Below are 18,251 nucleotides of genomic sequence, written 5' to 3'. Positions count from 1 at the left end.
AGTTCTTACCAGAACCAGGAAGTATGACCATATTAGCCCGGTTCTGTCAACACTGCACTGGCTCCCTATTAAACATTGCATCAATTTTTAAATATTGCTGATTACTTACAAAGCACTAAATGGTTTAGCTCCGCAGTACTTGAGCGAACTCTTAACGCATTATAGTCCTTCACGTCTATTGCGATCTCAAAATTCCAGCCAGTTGATAATAACTAGAATATCAAAATCGAAGGAAAGACCAGTACTTTGTTTAGGCTTGGTTTGTAGGGAATTACAAACCTGCGCACATATATTCAAACGCACATAACTATAGAACCAATTCTTAATGTGCATGTGAACGCCATCAGCGTTTCTCACAGGTTCGCGTTTAAAGTTTGTGTAGAGAGAATGGTGTCGTCTTAGCGGCCCCTAATTTAATAAATGATCATTGCGACGGAAGCGAATCAACCAAAACTAACTTTAGCTGGAAAATGGCTTTATTAAAGAACCGCTGTAAAGCCAAAACAATCTTACCTTAAATTATACGTTTATCTCTGTAAAGCTGCTTTGAAACAATCTACATTGTTAAAAGTGCTATATAAATGAAGATGACTTGACTTGACATAACCTTCTTTCTGGAATACACTGCAGTCCCACTACACTGCTACACTGTGTAAATAAACGTCTGTGTCCTTGACTGACCATAGCAGCGTGGTTCTGCCCCACTCCATTCCCTTGAATCCAAACATTGCCTTTCAGAGGGGCCGAGCAAATCCAGACCAAACTGACACAGATACCGCACTCGGTCTCCAATACGGAAGCGTTCTCCTGAACGTATGGACCCTGGAGGAGCCCCTGGGTTTTTGCAGTCCTCAGCTGGAATAAGAAACACATGATACATATATTTATCATTTATATGCTATGCATTTTTTGGTAAATGATGCATTGTTCAATAATGATGAACAATCACAAATGAAACCTATTTAAATGTATTTATTATGTATGCCATTCCAGTAGTTGGCAATGTCACTTTGTAAAGAAACGCTTCACGCCTATAGACTGAACACGTAATGAGCATGACGTCACGTTTTCAGAAATTCATTAAAATTTTCAGTCCCGCTCCTGAGGGATTCTGTCCCGCTTCTGCCCACTCCCGCAAAAAATATATGTTACTGTTATGATTTCTGTCTTGTGTTCCCCTTGTCTTGTGTGGACTTTTGTCATTTCCTGTCCTGTGACATGTTTTGTTGTCATTTGTAGTTTTTCTTGTTTATTAGTCTCCCCAGGTGTTTCTAATTAGCCACGCCCCCTTGTTATCTTGTTAAGCTTGTTTGCATGTGTATTTAAGCCCTGTGTCTAGTTCAGTCTTTGTGAGTTCTTGATGTTGTTTGTTCTGTTCCCGAGTCCTGTTCCCTAGTCTGAGTCTGTCTTTGTCAAGTTTTGAGTTTGTTTAAATAAAGTGTGCTGCACGTGGATCCTGCTTCCTCCTATGTTTCAATCGCAACACTCATGTTTTGTCCCGCTCCCACCCGCAAAAGACAGCATAAAAGTATAAACAGATTTTTTTTCTGTATGTCCATGAAATACTTTCAAGTTATCCTACGTGTCGCCTAGCCAAGTAACTTGAGTTACATATCAGATTACTTTTTCAAGTAACTAGTAATGTAAAATATTACTTTTAAAATTTACAACAAAATATCTGAGTTACTTTTTCAAGTAAGTAACACAAGGTACTTTGTTTTCCCATGCATTGACTGACAGCTATTTTGTCCCTATATTGAGATAAATCGAAGTGCTTAGGTGGTGTGTGTGTGTGTGTGTGTGTGTGTGTGTGTGTGTGTGTGTAAATATGATGGTTATTGTAGTTCTAGACTAAATGTGAGTATGCATGTACTCATCTTACTTGCACACAAAAAAGATTCAATATTCCTTAAAATGAATAAAATCAGTGAAATGCAGAGTCAGAATACTATGCAAACCTCCAATAACTAATTATGTTAAATAAAACATACATTTTTTATGCATTTAATCTCACTTTATTGACCAATGTACTTGCTTCTGACCTTCGATGATTCAGTTAAACCATAGGCAAAAATGACTATAGATTTGTTTGTTTTTTATTGGTAAAGGAAGTGTTAAACTTTTTTTCTCCTGCATCCTATTCTTCCATTATCCAGAACAAAATTAATGTAACGTAACACATTACTTTTCTAAAAAAGTAACTAAGTAAAGCAATTAGTTACTTTTTAAGGGAGTAATGCAATATTATAATGCATAATGCATGTTATAAATAGAAACTCTTTAGAAATAGAAATAGAAACGTTTTATTTTCGTTTTAGTTGTTCTTGTTGCTTTTGGGTAACAGATGAATAACAATTTAATTATTTTTAGATTTTTTTTTTATTTTAATTTTTTTTTTTATATATATATTTCTATTTTGCGGGAGTCCCGCGATTCGTTTTATTATCCTGCAACCCGCACCTCCTCCGCCCGCATTCGGCCATCAAATCTAGTCCCGCGCCGCACTCTGTTGCGTTGTGTCCCGCGTATGAACAGCCAACACGCATAAAAAGTTTTCAGTTTTTAGTTGAAACTGTGTTGTGTAAACGGCCCCTGAATCTCCAACAGAAAACATCTGCTCCAATGCCTCGTTTGTAGTACAGCCATTATACATGATGTGGCTACATCACCATGTAGCACATTTGCATAGTTTACACGTGCTGCTACTTTGGCTCGTCCGCAAACAAAGGTAGTAAAAAGAAATTAAGGATTTTTTTTTTTAACATTAACTCAAGTAAAACTATTCTAGTAGACCATCTTGCAAAATGATAAACCATGTAAATATAATGTTTCAATTAAGAATATGAGGGAGCATAATATTATAAAAGAAAGTAAGAAATGCTTACACTGGTCATCACACACTGGTGTTGCACCAGTCCATCCACCCCACTGAGTGCAGTTCCGCTCAGCAGATCCAATCAAATTAAATCCTTCATGACATGAAAAGGTCTGTTTTTCTCCAAACTTGAACCACTGTTTCCTTGGCCAGAACTGGCCGTTGTCAAGCTGAAGTTGAGCAGGGCAAAGAATCTCTAATAGTGAGACAGAAACATGGGTGGTTAAAGTGGAAGCCAAACAAGTAATCTGTAGGTTTTTTCACTCTTCAAATTGTTAATCTTTGGGTTACCCTTTTCCATGTTTCACACTGTTCAATCTTTATCTTGTGTGAATTAATCTTAGGTTTTCGGGATTTATGCACAGCAAAATCACAGTGTTAAATGTACTGTACACCATAAATATGAGCCTCACCCACAGGTGTTAAAAAGGATCATCTCTTTGTAGTGTTAAATGTTGAATTATCCAGGCAGTTAACAAATCAATTAGGTTTACTTTACAAGTGATGATTGGCCATTAAGTGATGAGATGACACTTACTAAAAGCAAGTTTGGATGTAAAAGTCGTTTAGAGTTAGAAGTTTAACTCCAGTTACAGGTAGTTATGTCCTTCAGTAGGGCACTTCGACATTGATGTATGTTAAATTATTTTTAGTCCAGTCATTGCAACAGTGTTTAAACAAACACATTTGTTTGCTCTGTGGCAAAGAAGATGAGTAAAACACGTAGACTTCACCTGAAATCAAATTTACTAGTTTTGTTAATCAGTAGTGTTGTAGTACTACGATAAGCAAATATTGTTTCTAAAAAAATTATTTTGTATAGGAATATTTTAACTGTCACACAAAGACATCAACACTTGGCAATGGTGACAGTCAACAAAAGATTCATGCCGCAGTGCATGCTGGGTACCAGCATAGTGCCAAACTCAACAATGTCGTCCAGCATGCATTGTGGCATGGGTCTTTTGATTTGAAAATGTCTGACTTCAAGCAATGTTAGGTTTTGTATGACAAGTGCTGATGTCTAAGCAAAAACCTGGTGACATGTTATATCCTTCAGAAGCAGTGTCTGCCCACTTCTTCATAAGTAGTGATGTGAGCAATTAAGTTTTTTGAAACTGACAAAATGTCATTGTTTCGAAACGCACTGATGATGCCTGCTAGTCAAAACAGTGTAAACCAAATGCAACTGTATCAAATCATAATCTATTAAATGCAGTTAACAAATGATCTAATACCATTAAATGGAGTGTCTGTTTAATATGCTATTTTGTTAAATTGCAAGACTTGTTTAATGAAAAGCTTGGTCAATCAGGCCAAAAAGACAGCATTTAATTAAACTCTTATTTTTTATTATGCAAATGTGTCATTAAAAATATCTACAAATTTATAAAAGTTGATATCATGGGTTCACAAGAGATCTCCCATTTCTGCACAGGCAGAAATATAATTAATTTAATATTAATCAAAGTCATGGTACCCAACCAAATTGAACACTAATCACCATAATGTTGACTTCAAATGAAACGTTCAATGAAAAAACACTAAAAAAAGCTAAACCTCTACTAATCATATTCATAGAAATTAAGAGTTAATTAGTTACATTAAAAGATGTATTTTATTTGCAGTTGAGGCTATAAGTCTGCTTCAGTCTTGTACTCTTTTTCTGTTCTTGTTTTTCCTCTTTCATTTACATTTACATTTACATTTATTCATTTAGCAGACGCTTTTATCCAAAGCGACTTGCAAATGAGAACAATAGAAGCAGTTAAACTAACAGTAGGACAACAATATGCAAGTGCTATGACCCTTCTCAGTTTAATCTAACGCAGTACATGTTAAAAAAAAGTTTTATAGTAGAATAGAATAGAAGAGAAAGTGTTAGTATTACTGGATCAAGTGCTGTTGAAAAAGAAGCGTCTTCAGCCGTTTCTTGAAAGTGGCTATGGACTCAGCAGCTCTGGTTGAGTTGGGCAGATCATTCCTCCAGCAGGGAACAGTCATGGTAAAGGTCTGAGAAAGAGATTTTGTGCCTCTTTGAGATGGCACCACAAGACGTCGTTCGCTTGCAGAGCGCAAGTTTCTGGATGGCACATAAGTCTGAAGTAATGAGTTTAAGAAAAAGGGAGCAGAACCAGTGGTTGTTCTGTAGGCAAACATCAGTGACTTGAATTTGATGCGAGCGGCAACTGGCAACCAGTGCAATTTTGTGAGGAGAGGAGTGACATGCTCTCTTCAGCTCGTTAAAGACTACTCTGGCTGCGGCGTTCTGGATCAGTTGCAGAGGTTTGACAGTGCAAGCTGGAAGACCAGCCAGGAGAGCATTACAATAGTCCAGTCTGGATAGAACAAGCGCTTGGACAAGGAATTGTGTAGCATGCTCTGATAGGAAGGGCCTGATCCTCATAATGTTGTACAAGGCAAATCTACATCACCGGGCAGTTCTAGCAATGTGGTCTGTGAAGTTCAATTGATCATAAATTACAACTCCAAGCTTCCTGGCTGACCTTGATGGAGTTATGGATGATGAGTCTAGCTGAATGGTGAGGTTGTGATGAAGTGTTGGGTTGGCCGGGATGTTGGGTCTTAGACACCACACCTCTCCACGACACCCTAAAGGCCCTGCCTGAGAGGTAAGACTTGAACCATTGGAGTGCGGTTCCCGAAATGCCCTTCATCTTTAGGATAGACAGGAGGATCTGATGGTTAACTGTGTCAAAGGCAGCAGATCCAGCAGGATGAGAACTGAGGATTTGGAAGCTGCTCTTTCCAGTCTCAGAGCTTCAATTACTGAGAGCAGGGCCGTCTCAGTTGAGTGTCCGCTTTTGAAACCAGACAGATTATTGTCCAAGAGGTTGTTCTGTGTAAGAAAGGAAGAGATCTGGTTGAAAACAACTTGTTAAAGTGTTTTCGCAACGAATAGAAGAAGAGATACCGGTCTGTAATTATCCAGATGTGCTGGATTTAGAGTGGTTTTCTTAAGCAGTGGGGTTACACAAGCCTGCTTAAATGCAGTGGGAAATGTACCAGTGTGAAGAAAGGTGTTTATGATGTGTGTTAGTGCGGGTACAACTGAGGATGAAATGGCTTGAAGTAGGTTAGTGGGAATAGGATCAAGCAGACAGGTGGTAGGGCGATTGGAAAGGAGGAGTTTGGAGACTTCTGACTCTGAAGGAGTGTTAGCTGGTAAAATGTGTGTGTCAGTTTGTGGATTGGTAAATTGGCCGCTGATGGTGGTTGTTTTATTTATGAAGAATGTGGCAAAATCGTCAGCTGTTAGGGTTGATGAAGGAGGAGGAGGAGGAGGGTTGAGAAGAGAGGAGAAGGTTTTGAAAAGCATGCGAGAGTCAGAAGAATTGTTAATTTTGTTGTGATAGTAAGTCATTTTAGCAGTAGAGATATTAGCAGAGAAGGAAGAGAGGAGGGATTGATAAAGACCAAGGTCAGTAGGATCTTTCGATTGACGCCACTTCCTCTCTGCACCCCTGAGTTTCGAACGATGTTCCCGGAGAACATCAGATAACCAGGGGGCAGAGGGTGTGGCGCGGGCTGGCCTGGAGGAAAGGGGGCAGAAGTTGTCCAAGCAGGATGTTAAAGTGGAGAAAAGATTATCAGTTGCGCTGTTAGTATCTAGTGTTGAAAGCTGATCAGGTGGAGGAAGTGTGGATGAGACCAAAGAGGATAGGCGAGAGGGTGAGCGTAGATTTCGCCGAAAGGTGACCTGTGGAGGAGTGTGTGTTGTGTTCTGAGGCAGGTTGAGGTTGAGAGTGAGGAGGAAGTGATCTGAGGTGTGCAGTGGAGTGACCAGCGTATGGTCAGTGGAGCAGTAGCGCGTGTAAATAAGGTCCAATTTGTTATCTGATTTGTGAGTAGCCGCAGTAAATACTCGTTTGAGGTCGAATGAGGCAAGCAGAGTGTGGTAAATCAGCAGCCTGAGGTTTTTCTAGGTGGATGTTGAAGTCTCCAAGAACTATGAGAGGAGTACCATCCTCAGGGAAGGATGAGAGTAGCACATCAAGCTCCTCCAAGAAGCTGCCAACCTGACCTGGGAGACGATATACAACTACAAAATGGATTTTAATAGGGCTAGTGATGGTAGTTGAATGTGATTCAAATGAGCTGTGTCACACAGAGGTGGTAAAGGATCAAATTTCCAATCGTTTGAGATAAGCAGACCAGTACCTCCAGCCCTACCAGTCAGGCGAGGGGTGTGAGAAAGTGAAGTTAGTGGAGAGGACAGCCGGTGTGGCAGTGTCCTCTGGTCCAGGCCCGGACTGGCCATCGGGAGCACCGGGAGGATTCCCGGTGGCCTGGCGACTAATTTGGCCTGCTGCCAGTCAGCGTTTTATATATATATATATATATATATATATATATATATATATATATATATATATATATACTACATTTACCAGTGATCATTTTCGAATTTGTCATTCAATAAAATTATTATTATAAAATCATGAATCTGTTAGTCTTGACTGGCAAGGCTTTAAGCCTCAGCTAAACGGCTAAACAGAAAATGCGAGCATGACCCGATGATGGAGAGAAAACAGCCAGGTGGAGCAGAGAGGGAAAGGACAACGAAAAAGAAAGCACTCCAAGAACAAACAGCAAAATGTTGCAAAATGAATGACCTGTTCAGGGCTAGATTTCTCAACGGGCCTGAAAATTACAACCCGACCCGACCCGGCCCGTGGCTTTTAAAGCCCGGACCCGATGTAACCCGACACATAAACATTAATTATCTGCCCGAACCCGGCCCGCGGCTTGACGCCGCGGCGGATTTTTTTTTTCTCTCTCATACACGTATTATCATGACCAGCAGACGGGAATTCAAATCAACCTTTAATGTTCACGCATTTTAACAATACAAACAACTGAAACAATAAACTTTAAATATATAAATAGGCTGTAGTAGCGACGGTGAATTCACCTGCGGCAAGTTTACTTCTCACCAACTCCATCTTCTTCTCCAGGCTAAAGGCGTGCACGCAGCGGCGTCAGGTCTGCCCCCGCCCCTCTCCATGATGCACGTTACACACAGCAGCCAGACTTTCTTTACGGTGAACAGCAGCGATGATTAATATATATTTTTTTTATTTTTTTTTATTTTTTTTTTTCACTGAGTGGAAAATATTAAGCCCGAGGTCCGACCCGACCCGAGTCATTTGATTATATTTTCGACCCGAACCCGCGGGTCCCGTCGGGTTTGTCGGGCCGACCCGACCCGTTGAGAACTCTATCCAGGGCTTCAAGTGCAGGTCAGTTTCATCTGTAAATACTGTACTTTTTTCTTCGTTAACTTAGTATTGAAATGCTAGCAAATGTAGCCTAAGCGGTAGCGCCCCTATTACTATAGTCACTCAAAATACTGTAGCCTATGCTAAAGGAGATTAATATTATTTAGTGTAAAGTTACATTAGTACTTTAGCAGACAAAGATTAACATTTATGTGGTACTAGGAGCAGGGAGACTTTTTTGTATGCCCATTTGTGAGGTTTAAAACTTTTTTCCTTTTTTTTATCAAATGAAGGTGGAGACAGTCAACCAAGCACTAGCTGTGGTGCAATGATCACCAATTCAGCCAGAGAGTGAGATGACATGTAGAAGCAAAATAAGATTTTTTTTTTTTACATATTGTATGAAATATAGTGTTGCTAAATGTTGGATATTTAAGTAATTTTAAGATAAAAACAACAACATTTTGTCATAAATATAATACTTTGATTTTTTACTAAAATAAATGTAGATTCTGGGCAAACAAATTATAATAAGGTGGTTGTTTTACACCAAGGTGGAGACAGTTCTGTTTGTAACATGAGGGCAGAACAAGTGACAGGTGAAGAAGAGACAGGTACAAGAAAAATAATGCACACTTTATACATATACATACTGTACATACATATATAACACTAGTACTCCACTTTACTTAGTATATGAGGCTGATGATACTGGTGGAAGAGAGAGACGGATAGATAATAGGGAAAATGAAGAGAAGGAAAAGGGAAGTGAGGATACCGTTCAAGAGAAAGCCTTATTTATTTTACACGGCCAAAGCCTAAGGATTTAGACCAATAAATGTAATTTAGGGAAAAATAGGGTTGTCCAGTTTTTCTAAATTTTATTTGGGTGCATAGGATGGCCTGGATGGGTGTAGGATTTCCCGGCCTGAAATTGTGTCCCAGTCCGGCCCTGCTCTGGTCTGATCCAGGTCTCAGTCAGGGCCAGTAGGCTGAGACCTGAATGACTAGAAATAGATTTAATTAAATCAGCTTTGTTTACAGTGGACTGGCAATTCCAGAGACCAATAGGAAAAGAGAATATAGTACTAGAAGACACCGGAAAGGTACGCAGGTTGTTAGGATTGTACTGCCTCTGACGTGTGACATTAGATTTACGTATGTTTGTAATAGTAGGGATTTGAAAACACAGTGTAAGAGAGCTCACAAACAGAAAGATCAGTTGAAAAGGTGTGTAGAATAGAAAGGAAACAACAAGAAAAGAAAATGAATAACAAGAAATTAATACTCAAGTGCCTTGTCGGTGTCCTTGCTCGGTGGAGTCGCACAGGTAGAGTCGTTGGTCTTTACACTTTCTTTCCTTCAGTAGACTCTGTCCATTAACAGCAGGTGTCATCAGTGGCTACGTTTACATGCAAAACTTTTGTTTCAATCGAATTGAATATACACAAGCTTCAAATTGGAATATATTTTTTGACATGCGCAGACTGCACAAATATACAGAGTTGAACCGTTGTGCCGTTCTGCTTATATTTATAACGCTGTAAAAATGCCCCTCCCCACAATGTAAGACCCCTCCCGTCATCTGTGGATGAGTATCTGAAACAAGGACTGGTGGGATGTTGCCCAGACGCAGTGAAGGGAGAATTTTAGGATAACGGGACACTCATTTATATGACACTTTATTCAACAGGAACAAGAGCTCATTCCGCGCATCATATGTCATTACGCTATTTCAACGTCATTGCACATGCGCAGTCCTTTCAGTTTTGGTTTTTAATCCGACCAAGTGTTTACATGTTTTCTCGATTGGATTAGAAAAATAAATAAACCACCCCTTTCAATCCGATCGAAATTTCATTCGGATCGAGCTCAATCTGATTGATTAAGGTGTTTACATGAAGGCTTTTCAGTCCGATTGAGCCGACAATCCAATTACTAACGGATTATTTGGTTGCATGTAAACGTAGCCACTAAAGGCCAGTCATCACTTGTAAATTAAACTTAATTGGTTAGATTTTAACACCTGTGGGTGAGATTCATATATACACCTAGAGGTGTTCATGTAATAGAAGTGTTTTTTTTTTTTTTTTTTTTTTATGTTTGTCAATATTATTGATTGGACAAAGAGAGCATGCAGCCTATTTAATTAATAACTCTTGCACATCAGTGGGATTTATATATTTCTGATCCTTTGCAGTGGAGCTTGGTTTTATACCCCATCTTAATAGCATTAGTGGTGCTAATCCCCATTCAAAATACTTAATAAAAGTCTGAAAATTTGTTTTAACTCAGGGTTAAACAGCAGAGTATGTTAAAAAGGATGATAACCCATGGAGTAAAAAGGCAAGAAGGTACCCTTGCACACAGCATTGAGTGTTATCTTTCCATTTGGGAGTCTCATGGTTGACCATTGGCCATCTCTGTCACAGACTCTTTGCGTTACTGGAAAAGGGTAGTGTCCTGCCTTGCAGTGATAGGTCAGCACGCTCCCTTCCAGTCCCTCATTGGAGTAGACCACACTGCCTCCCTTTATGGACACTTCCAACGAGCAGTTCTTCTGTGATTCCTCATAATCTCCATAATCACTGGTTTCTAAAATACACAGATTTGGTTAATAGTAATCCTATAGAATTAAATGACAGTGGAATTTTAATTTTTTTATTGAAGGTATACTTAGTCTACACTGTAAAAAGTTACTAAGTCTAATGACTATGTTAACTACAATATAATCATGACACCGTTCCCTTTACCATTGTCAATGTCAGCTTGATTATGCTGTAGATAGTATGTTACATTTTTAGTTTCAAGTTTACCATACAAATGAGGATAATGTTAATAAAGGAATTTAAGTGATTATTAATGATAAAATACCCATAGTTGTGGCATTATTTCCACCACAATGAAGAATACAAAGTTTTTCAAAAGTTTTCCGAAGTTACTATACTTTGCTACCAAAGAGACAAAAGTGTCAGTGAAAAGCATGGTTGAAATATGAGATATGTGATGTAAAGAAAACAAAAGAAAAATGTAAAAAAAACCATTTGTGCTATTTTTGGGCACAATTCTTTTGCATGTAAAGTCTGATGTGATTTGGCCAAAAAAGGGTACTATGAAAGTAACAAGCCTCATGTTTCCAGTCTCCAAGCCCATACATATTTCATGAAGCCTGTGGTGGTATCCACCATTTTACTTGTATGGGATATAGTAAATAAATATGATCGCTCTTTAAAGTTTACCTTCACATTTGACCCTGGATACTCTTGGCTCCCATTCTCCATCAGAGCTGCAAACTTTTTGGCTGATTGGATAAGGTTCAAATCCATCGCTGCAGTGATAAATTATCCGACTACCCACAACACCGCCATTTGAATACTCCACCGTGCCTCCAATGATGGATTCAGATGTGGTGCAGTTTTTTTGGGGCTCATTCTCATAATCATAGTCATATCCTGATTGCACTGAAACAGAGAAATATTGAATATTGTTAACCTTTACATTTGATCCTTTTAGATATGAAATTTAGGGCAACTTTTTACTAAAATCATGATTATACTCGTTCAATTTATATAATACAATAACTGTCTAATTTAATCCTCTTGATATCTTTCCTCTCAATACCTGCCAAGGTTTTAATTTCCTGCTATGCTGCTCTTAATATTTCTTCCATCCAGCCAATCTCCACTTTATATTTAAATTCAAATCCATTCTTCTTTATTACTGCTCTCACCATTTTACTGATCTCTCTAACTGTGTGGGATTCTCCGATCTGAAAAGCTTTTTATTTTGTGCAAAATATATTTTGTTCTCTTTGAGATCCAAGGCTTAGCCTATTGTTTGGAAATACTCTGAACACCTTATAAGGAACACATTCAGTACAAAAAGAGATATATCCACACACAACTTCAGTGAATTCATCAATATTGTTCATAGCTTCTTCACAAACAGTCCAGTCGCACTGATTTCGTGTGTGTCTCTTTAAATGCAAATGAGCTGGTGCTCCCCGCTCCCTTTTCAGAAGAGGGCGGAGCTTGTACAGCTCATGCTGTTGCCAGTTCGGATCAATACTCCAGCAGCAACAACTGGAGTGTGGAGAACCTCACACAAAGAGAAGAACTCTCAAAGATCGATCAATACCAACTTTTTGTCCAACTTCATACTCAGAACATGTAAGTACCGCATGATATATTTTGTGAATGTACTTGTTAGCACGCTGTATGGATAATGTGGCTAAAATTACCACTGTCTCTGACTGAATTCAAAGAGATCAGAGCTATGTCATTAGTTTTATTTTTAAGAAAAGTAATAAAAGTGCGGACCTGCAATCAGGGTGAAAATAACAACGTTTCGACAGCATGGCAACAACACTCTACTACAACAACTCTTCCTCTTCTCTAAAGCAGCCCAACATGGCCTAACCCCCTTTGTTGTGTGTTACCAGAGGCAGAGTTTTTTTTTTTTTTTTTTTTTTTTTAACTTGTGATGACTCCAACCCGGGAAGAAGTTTGTTGTAGTCCCTTACCAGCTGTTTGTTGTAGTCCTTAAAAAGTGATTTCTGTAAAAGAAAATATCTCCCTTTGCATTGAACTTTGAGAATGGTAACTTTGCAGATTTTGTTTATGCTCAAACAGCAACATTACACACTAACACAGTTAAAAAGGAGAAATCATAATCAAGGACCCCTTTAATTTTTGTTCCATCTCATATAGCATTTAAAAACACTTGCTGCAAAACAAGATAAACACAATTTCCATGCAAAAAAATAAAAAGAGAAAGAGGACAACACTTGCTGCTAGTTGCCACAAGAGAAAGGTTTCCACAGGATGAATTTTAAGTGTTTAAGCTTTTGTGGAGCTCTCTTTTGAGTCGATTCTGTTCAAAGATTTGAGTCGAAAATCAGTTTGAATTATTTATTCAGTTTCCTGCACGCACTGAATCGTCTGAAGCGGTTTCTCACTCGAAGTCGTAACAGGAAATTCAAGAGCGTTTGATGAAGTGGCCTTGAACCTGCAGTCATGGGCGTACAGGACAGCCCCCGCGGTGCATGATGGGCCCCGTCGCAGATTCGCCTATTTACTACCAGGTTTATTTAGAGCTTCTCCTCATGTTTTGACTGTGTTCTATTTTGTGCACATCGTGGATAAAACCACAAACATCGATTTTCTGTTTTTGTAATCAATGTGATTCACCAAAGTTTTTGTAATCAATGTGATTCACTAGCTGTTGAATGGAGAGAGCGCGGGTTGGCGTGAGCCAAGCTCTCATCTGAACAGAGTTGATAACTGTTCCCAGTAAGGTAATGCTTTGGCTGGGGGACAGTACACTCTTGGAGAAGTTTATCCTGACCTGAGCCCAAGGCATTCTAGATGGCTGAGGAGCGAGGACTTGTGAGTCTGTAACTCGGCCTCTGACTGGGCCAAAATGAACCAGTCATCGAGGTAGTTCAGAATGCGCATTCCCCGCTGTCTCAGGGGGGAGGGAGCTGCATCCATGCATTTCCTAAACGTGCGAGATGCCAGTGACAGACCGAATGGCAGGACTATGTACTGATAAGCCTGCCCCTCGAAGGCGAATCTCAAGAATAGCCTGTGATGGAGGGCTATTTGGATGTGAAAGTAAGCATCTTTCAGATCTACTGAGAAAAACCAATCCCCTGGGCGAATCTGCGAGAGGATTTTTTTGGTAGTTAACATCCTGAATAGCCGTCTCATGAGGGCCTTGTTCAGGTGTCCGAGATCTAGAATAGGCCTGAGGCCACCATCCTTTTTCGGCACGAGGAAGTAACGGCTGTAAAAGCCTGACTCGCTCTGTGAAGGGGGAACTGTCTCGACAGCCCCCTTTGTTAGCAGGTTTAACACTTCGGTGCGGAGGACGTGAGCCACGTTGCTCCTTACCGATGTGCTGACCACGGCATGAAAGCGCAGAGGTCTGCGAGCGAATTGGAGCAAGTAGCCTCGTTTTATTGTGTTCAGTACCCATTTTGACACATCGGGGATGGCTTCCCAGGCCTTGGCCCAAGTTACTAGTGGCTGAATAAAGTCTTGGGGGCGGGCCGCCATGTGTCGGGGGCCCGGCCGCCCAGGTGTTTTGAAGAGTAATAGTGCTCTATTTCTGCAAATTTTTGTGCTTTATTTTTGTCGCTGTTGAAACAGCATTTGTTTGCAAGGGTGCGTGAACGGGCCCTTTGGTTGCAATTAAAACATTTCCAGCCGCCTGAACTGTAAGGGGGCTGGAAGAAGCACGCAAGCTCTTTTTAGGGGGGGTCCGGCCACAGCAAGACTTAGCCCTCTCCTCTTCCTTTCTATCCTTGGACTAGGAAGGCTTCTGAGGCTCAGGGTCCAGCATAATTTTAGGCCGGGGGCCCTGGCGTTTCTGGAATGGGAAGTGCTTAGCTGGCGCCAGGCGCTGTTTAGCTTCAGCCGCTGGGCAGGGCTGAGAGACCGGCGGCGCTGGCTGCTGGGTCGGCGCGTTCCTGGGGTGACCTGAAGCAGAACTGGAGCGTTTGAGCAGAAAGTGTTGCATGGCCTGCGAAGACTTCTGTGCTTCCGTGAAACGCTCAGCGAAGCCCTTCACCACGGGACTGAAGAGGCCGGTGGTAGAAACTGGGGAGTCCAGGAAGGCATTCTTGTCTGCGTCCTTTATCTCCATGAGATTAAGCCACAGGTGGCACAATCTCTTAAATATTTTCTAATTTCACTAAATATTTCATTAAGTTTCGTGGACATTGTATAAAAATGGACCTTTATTTTTATTAAAATGGCTTATGTCTGCTATAGGCTTATTTTGTAAATGTAAGCAACTAATTTAAGACGCACAAACTGGGTGCCAGTCAGTGTTGTGCCTGAACGCGTTCATTGAACAATAGTTCATGAACTCGTTCATATTTTGGGCGAACGTGAACTGAACATACTGTATTACTGCCTGATGAACGATACTGTGAACTCGTTCATTCTGGTGTCTGTGAACGGCACGCTCTCTCAGTTTAACTTCGTTCAATAGGGTGCCAGATTTCTATAGAGCCTTCCAGGCGAAAACCCGGCTAAAACGCACCGTAAGCAGGCCTTAAGTGTCTACTGACTCTCTTGTTCGATCTCGTTCATCAAAATTAATGAATCTTTTTTTGAGTCATTTAAGGGGCTTTAAATGTTATACCATTAACTGGCAAATTCCCCGAACACATCCACCTACGCAATCTTGATCATATTCTGAATTAAGAAATCATTATAATGCAGTCAAAAATCGTTTACAGGGATCATAAATAATTACTTTACCTTCCGAGTCTTTCGTTCATTTGTCACGTGGCAGACGCAACGAACAGATTGTTCATGAACAACTCATCACTAACGTTGCAAATCAAAACAAAAAGCAGCATGTTGGCGTCATGATCATTTAAACGTGTTTTATGACAGGTCGGAGAGGATGGGAAAAATCTGACGCATAGCTTCAGTGTTAAAACTGATAAAATAATTATCTGTGGTTCTATATGGGCTGTGGCAATCATTTTGAAAAACTAATAGCTTGCAGCATGGAAAAAAGAACTATGAACTAGTTCATTTTTGGAACTGTGAACTTAGTTCAAAATTTTGAAGTATGAACTATGAACTGAACTAGTTCATTTTAAAATTTGTGAACAGAACTTTGAACTAGTTCATGTAGAAAGTGAACTTTCCCAACACTGGTGCCAGTACAGTGAGATGTACATGCTCGGGCAGATTCGGCTCGCCGTGTGTGGACGCCGCGAGTATAAACCTAGCTTAAAACTTCCCACACAGCGTGTGTGAGTAACAAATTCCCTTTCTCATGTTCCATTGCTTGAATATTTACATGGGAAAGGCTGAAACTTTCGTGACGATGCACAACTGACCCGTCAACTGAACACAGCGTGGTTCAAGTTTGTTCACGTTCGTTCACGTTTATGTTGTCACAACAATGCATTTTGTCGAATTAAAAAAAAAATGTTAATGTCCAACTGGTGACTCACACCATTTCATACACTCACCAAAGCAGATTTTTACTCACATTTGACACTTGGCATGTGTTAATTTCAGAGCCGGACAGTAACTGAGTACATTTACTTGAGTACAGTACTTAAGTACAATTTTGAGGGATCTGTACTTTACTCAAGTATCATTTTTGGGGAGTACTCATGACTTTACTCAAGTACATTTGAGAGGCAAATATTGTACTCTTTACTCCACTACATTTCTATCCATGACTGTGAGTACCCGTTACTTTTTCGAAAAAAGAAAAAAAAAAAAAAGGAAAAAAGAAACATCTCGGAAACCCTCTCAAATGTGATTGGATTGTGCAGGTGCCACTGATTGGTACAGCCTATCAGCAATCACCTTCAGCTTTCCGCCAAAGTCAACTCCATGGTCAGATTTAGATAAGAGACGAAACCACGGATGAAGACGCAGCAGGTCCATCCCGGGTGCGATATTTTTTCCCAGGATGGTAGGGGAAGACTCATGAATATTCATTAGGGAATTCAAGACCCCCAGTGACGGGTAGGTTTAGGGGTGGGGTTAGGGGTAGGTCATCAGACCAATCAAGGATGACTTCCCTAATGAATATTCATGAGTCTTCCCCTACCATCCTGGGGAAAAAAATATCGCATCCTGGGAATGTGCCAAGCCGTGGCCCCACCTCGCCAGACTATTTAAATTTTCTGAACAAGTTAATGATAGTTTTCGCTTCAAGTGTTTGCTGTGTTTACCAATGTAAGCACTGTGGCAGTAGTAATGCAATATTTAGAAAATGTACTCTTGTACTCTTGATACTCAAGTACTTTTAAAAACAAGTACTTTAGTACTTTTACTTAAGTAGACATCTGACTGTAGTACTTTTACTTGTACTTGAGTAAAATTTAGCAAGGGGTATCTGTACTTTTACTCAAGTAATGAAGCTGTGTACTCTGTCCGCCTCTGGTTAATTTTAGGCCCTTAGTAAACTAGCTATTTGAGTAGTTTTTTCATTGGATACTTTTTTTTACACTTACTCAACTAACTATTAATAATTACAGTTTTTGGATACTCTACCCACCTCTGTATATGGTTCCCTGTTGAATAGTCTTAAACCTCAAAACATCTAGGAATTAGTTCCTTGCATAAGTCATTAAAAGTAAAATGGTTTAACTATTTCTCTAAAATATCTTAGAGTGCTTCTCATGAAGCTTATCTTAGCAAGCGTATATAGACAGAGCGCAACACAGGGTTACAAATTCTGACCGTGAAAGAACAAGGAAACAAACAGGATCAATTGTTATGAGAAATGCACTTATTGATTTGCAAATCTTAAGGGTGATTAAAAAAATTGACCAAAGCGACTGAGAAAAACTGTAATGCATAATAACAGCCACATAATGATATTAAAAAAATACAGAAGTTTCAGCTACCGACCTTCTTCATATTTCTAACATGGATGAACACATTATCATTCTCAAACTTTGTCTCAATGGGGACTTACCTTCAGATACAGAGATGTACAAGAAAAAAGTGATGATACATGTAGTAGTGTAGTGCATAGCTGACATGATCAGTGCTGGCTTCTTTTAACTCCGCTTTGGGTGAAATACCAATATGAACCTTTGTAACGTGTATTTGAGGAGTGATTAAACATTAACATTTTAATGCAATTCTGGTAAATTCTATAAAGTAATCAATTGGTGAGTCAGATCTGGATCAAAAACAAGGGCCACACATGGGTCATAAGTCGCCAGAGTCTCAGCCAATTATTAACCCTTAAATGGCCCTGCACTGGGCCTGAATAGGTTTTAGTGTTGGTACCGATTATCAGCCTTAGGTAAACCAGAAATCCCAAAACTGAGCCACACCTGAGCCTTATCTACACTGTAAAAAATAAATAATAATTCTTACAAAACCGGTCAATGGCTGCTACAGCTGCCAAACAAACACTGTAAAATTAAAGTGTCCTTATTTAAATAAAGTGCAAAAAAACATTGACAGAAATGTTTATTAAACTTTTTATGGAAAACACTATTATTTTACAGCTATTTTATTTCACACAAAACAGATGATACTGAAACCCTTTAAATCCCAACAGAACATTAAACACTAACAGTTCTCTCAAGATATCAGCATATTCACTTATTACAATCAAACTTTACTTCTTTC

The 18,251-nt window shown here is 39.7% G+C and overlaps 1 protein-coding gene across 1 annotated transcript in view; it reads right to left on the bottom strand.

Annotated features, from left to right (window-relative positions):
• Positions 1-17,708, bottom strand: part of LOC307166894 (complement C2) — a 40,391-nt gene extending 22,683 nt beyond the window's left edge. The window contains exons 1-5 of the mRNA XM_079885648.1: positions 17,584-17,708; positions 11,358-11,579; positions 10,477-10,713; positions 2,886-3,071; positions 682-855 (exon numbers count right to left, since the gene is read on the bottom strand). Of these exons, the coding sequence (XP_079741774.1) occupies positions 682-855; positions 2,886-3,071; positions 10,477-10,713; positions 11,358-11,579; positions 17,584-17,650 (886 nt within the window). The 5' untranslated portion in view covers positions 17,651-17,708. The remainder of the gene's footprint in view (positions 1-681; positions 856-2,885; positions 3,072-10,476; positions 10,714-11,357; positions 11,580-17,583) is intronic.
• Positions 17,709-18,251: the final 543 nt, after the last annotated feature.

Source organism: Squalius cephalus (assembly GCF_949319135.1).
Source record: "Squalius cephalus genome assembly, chromosome: 11".
In the NCBI taxonomy this organism is placed as follows: domain Eukaryota; kingdom Metazoa; phylum Chordata; class Actinopteri; order Cypriniformes; family Leuciscidae; genus Squalius; species Squalius cephalus.
This window is presented reverse-complemented; position numbering and strand designations above follow the sequence as displayed.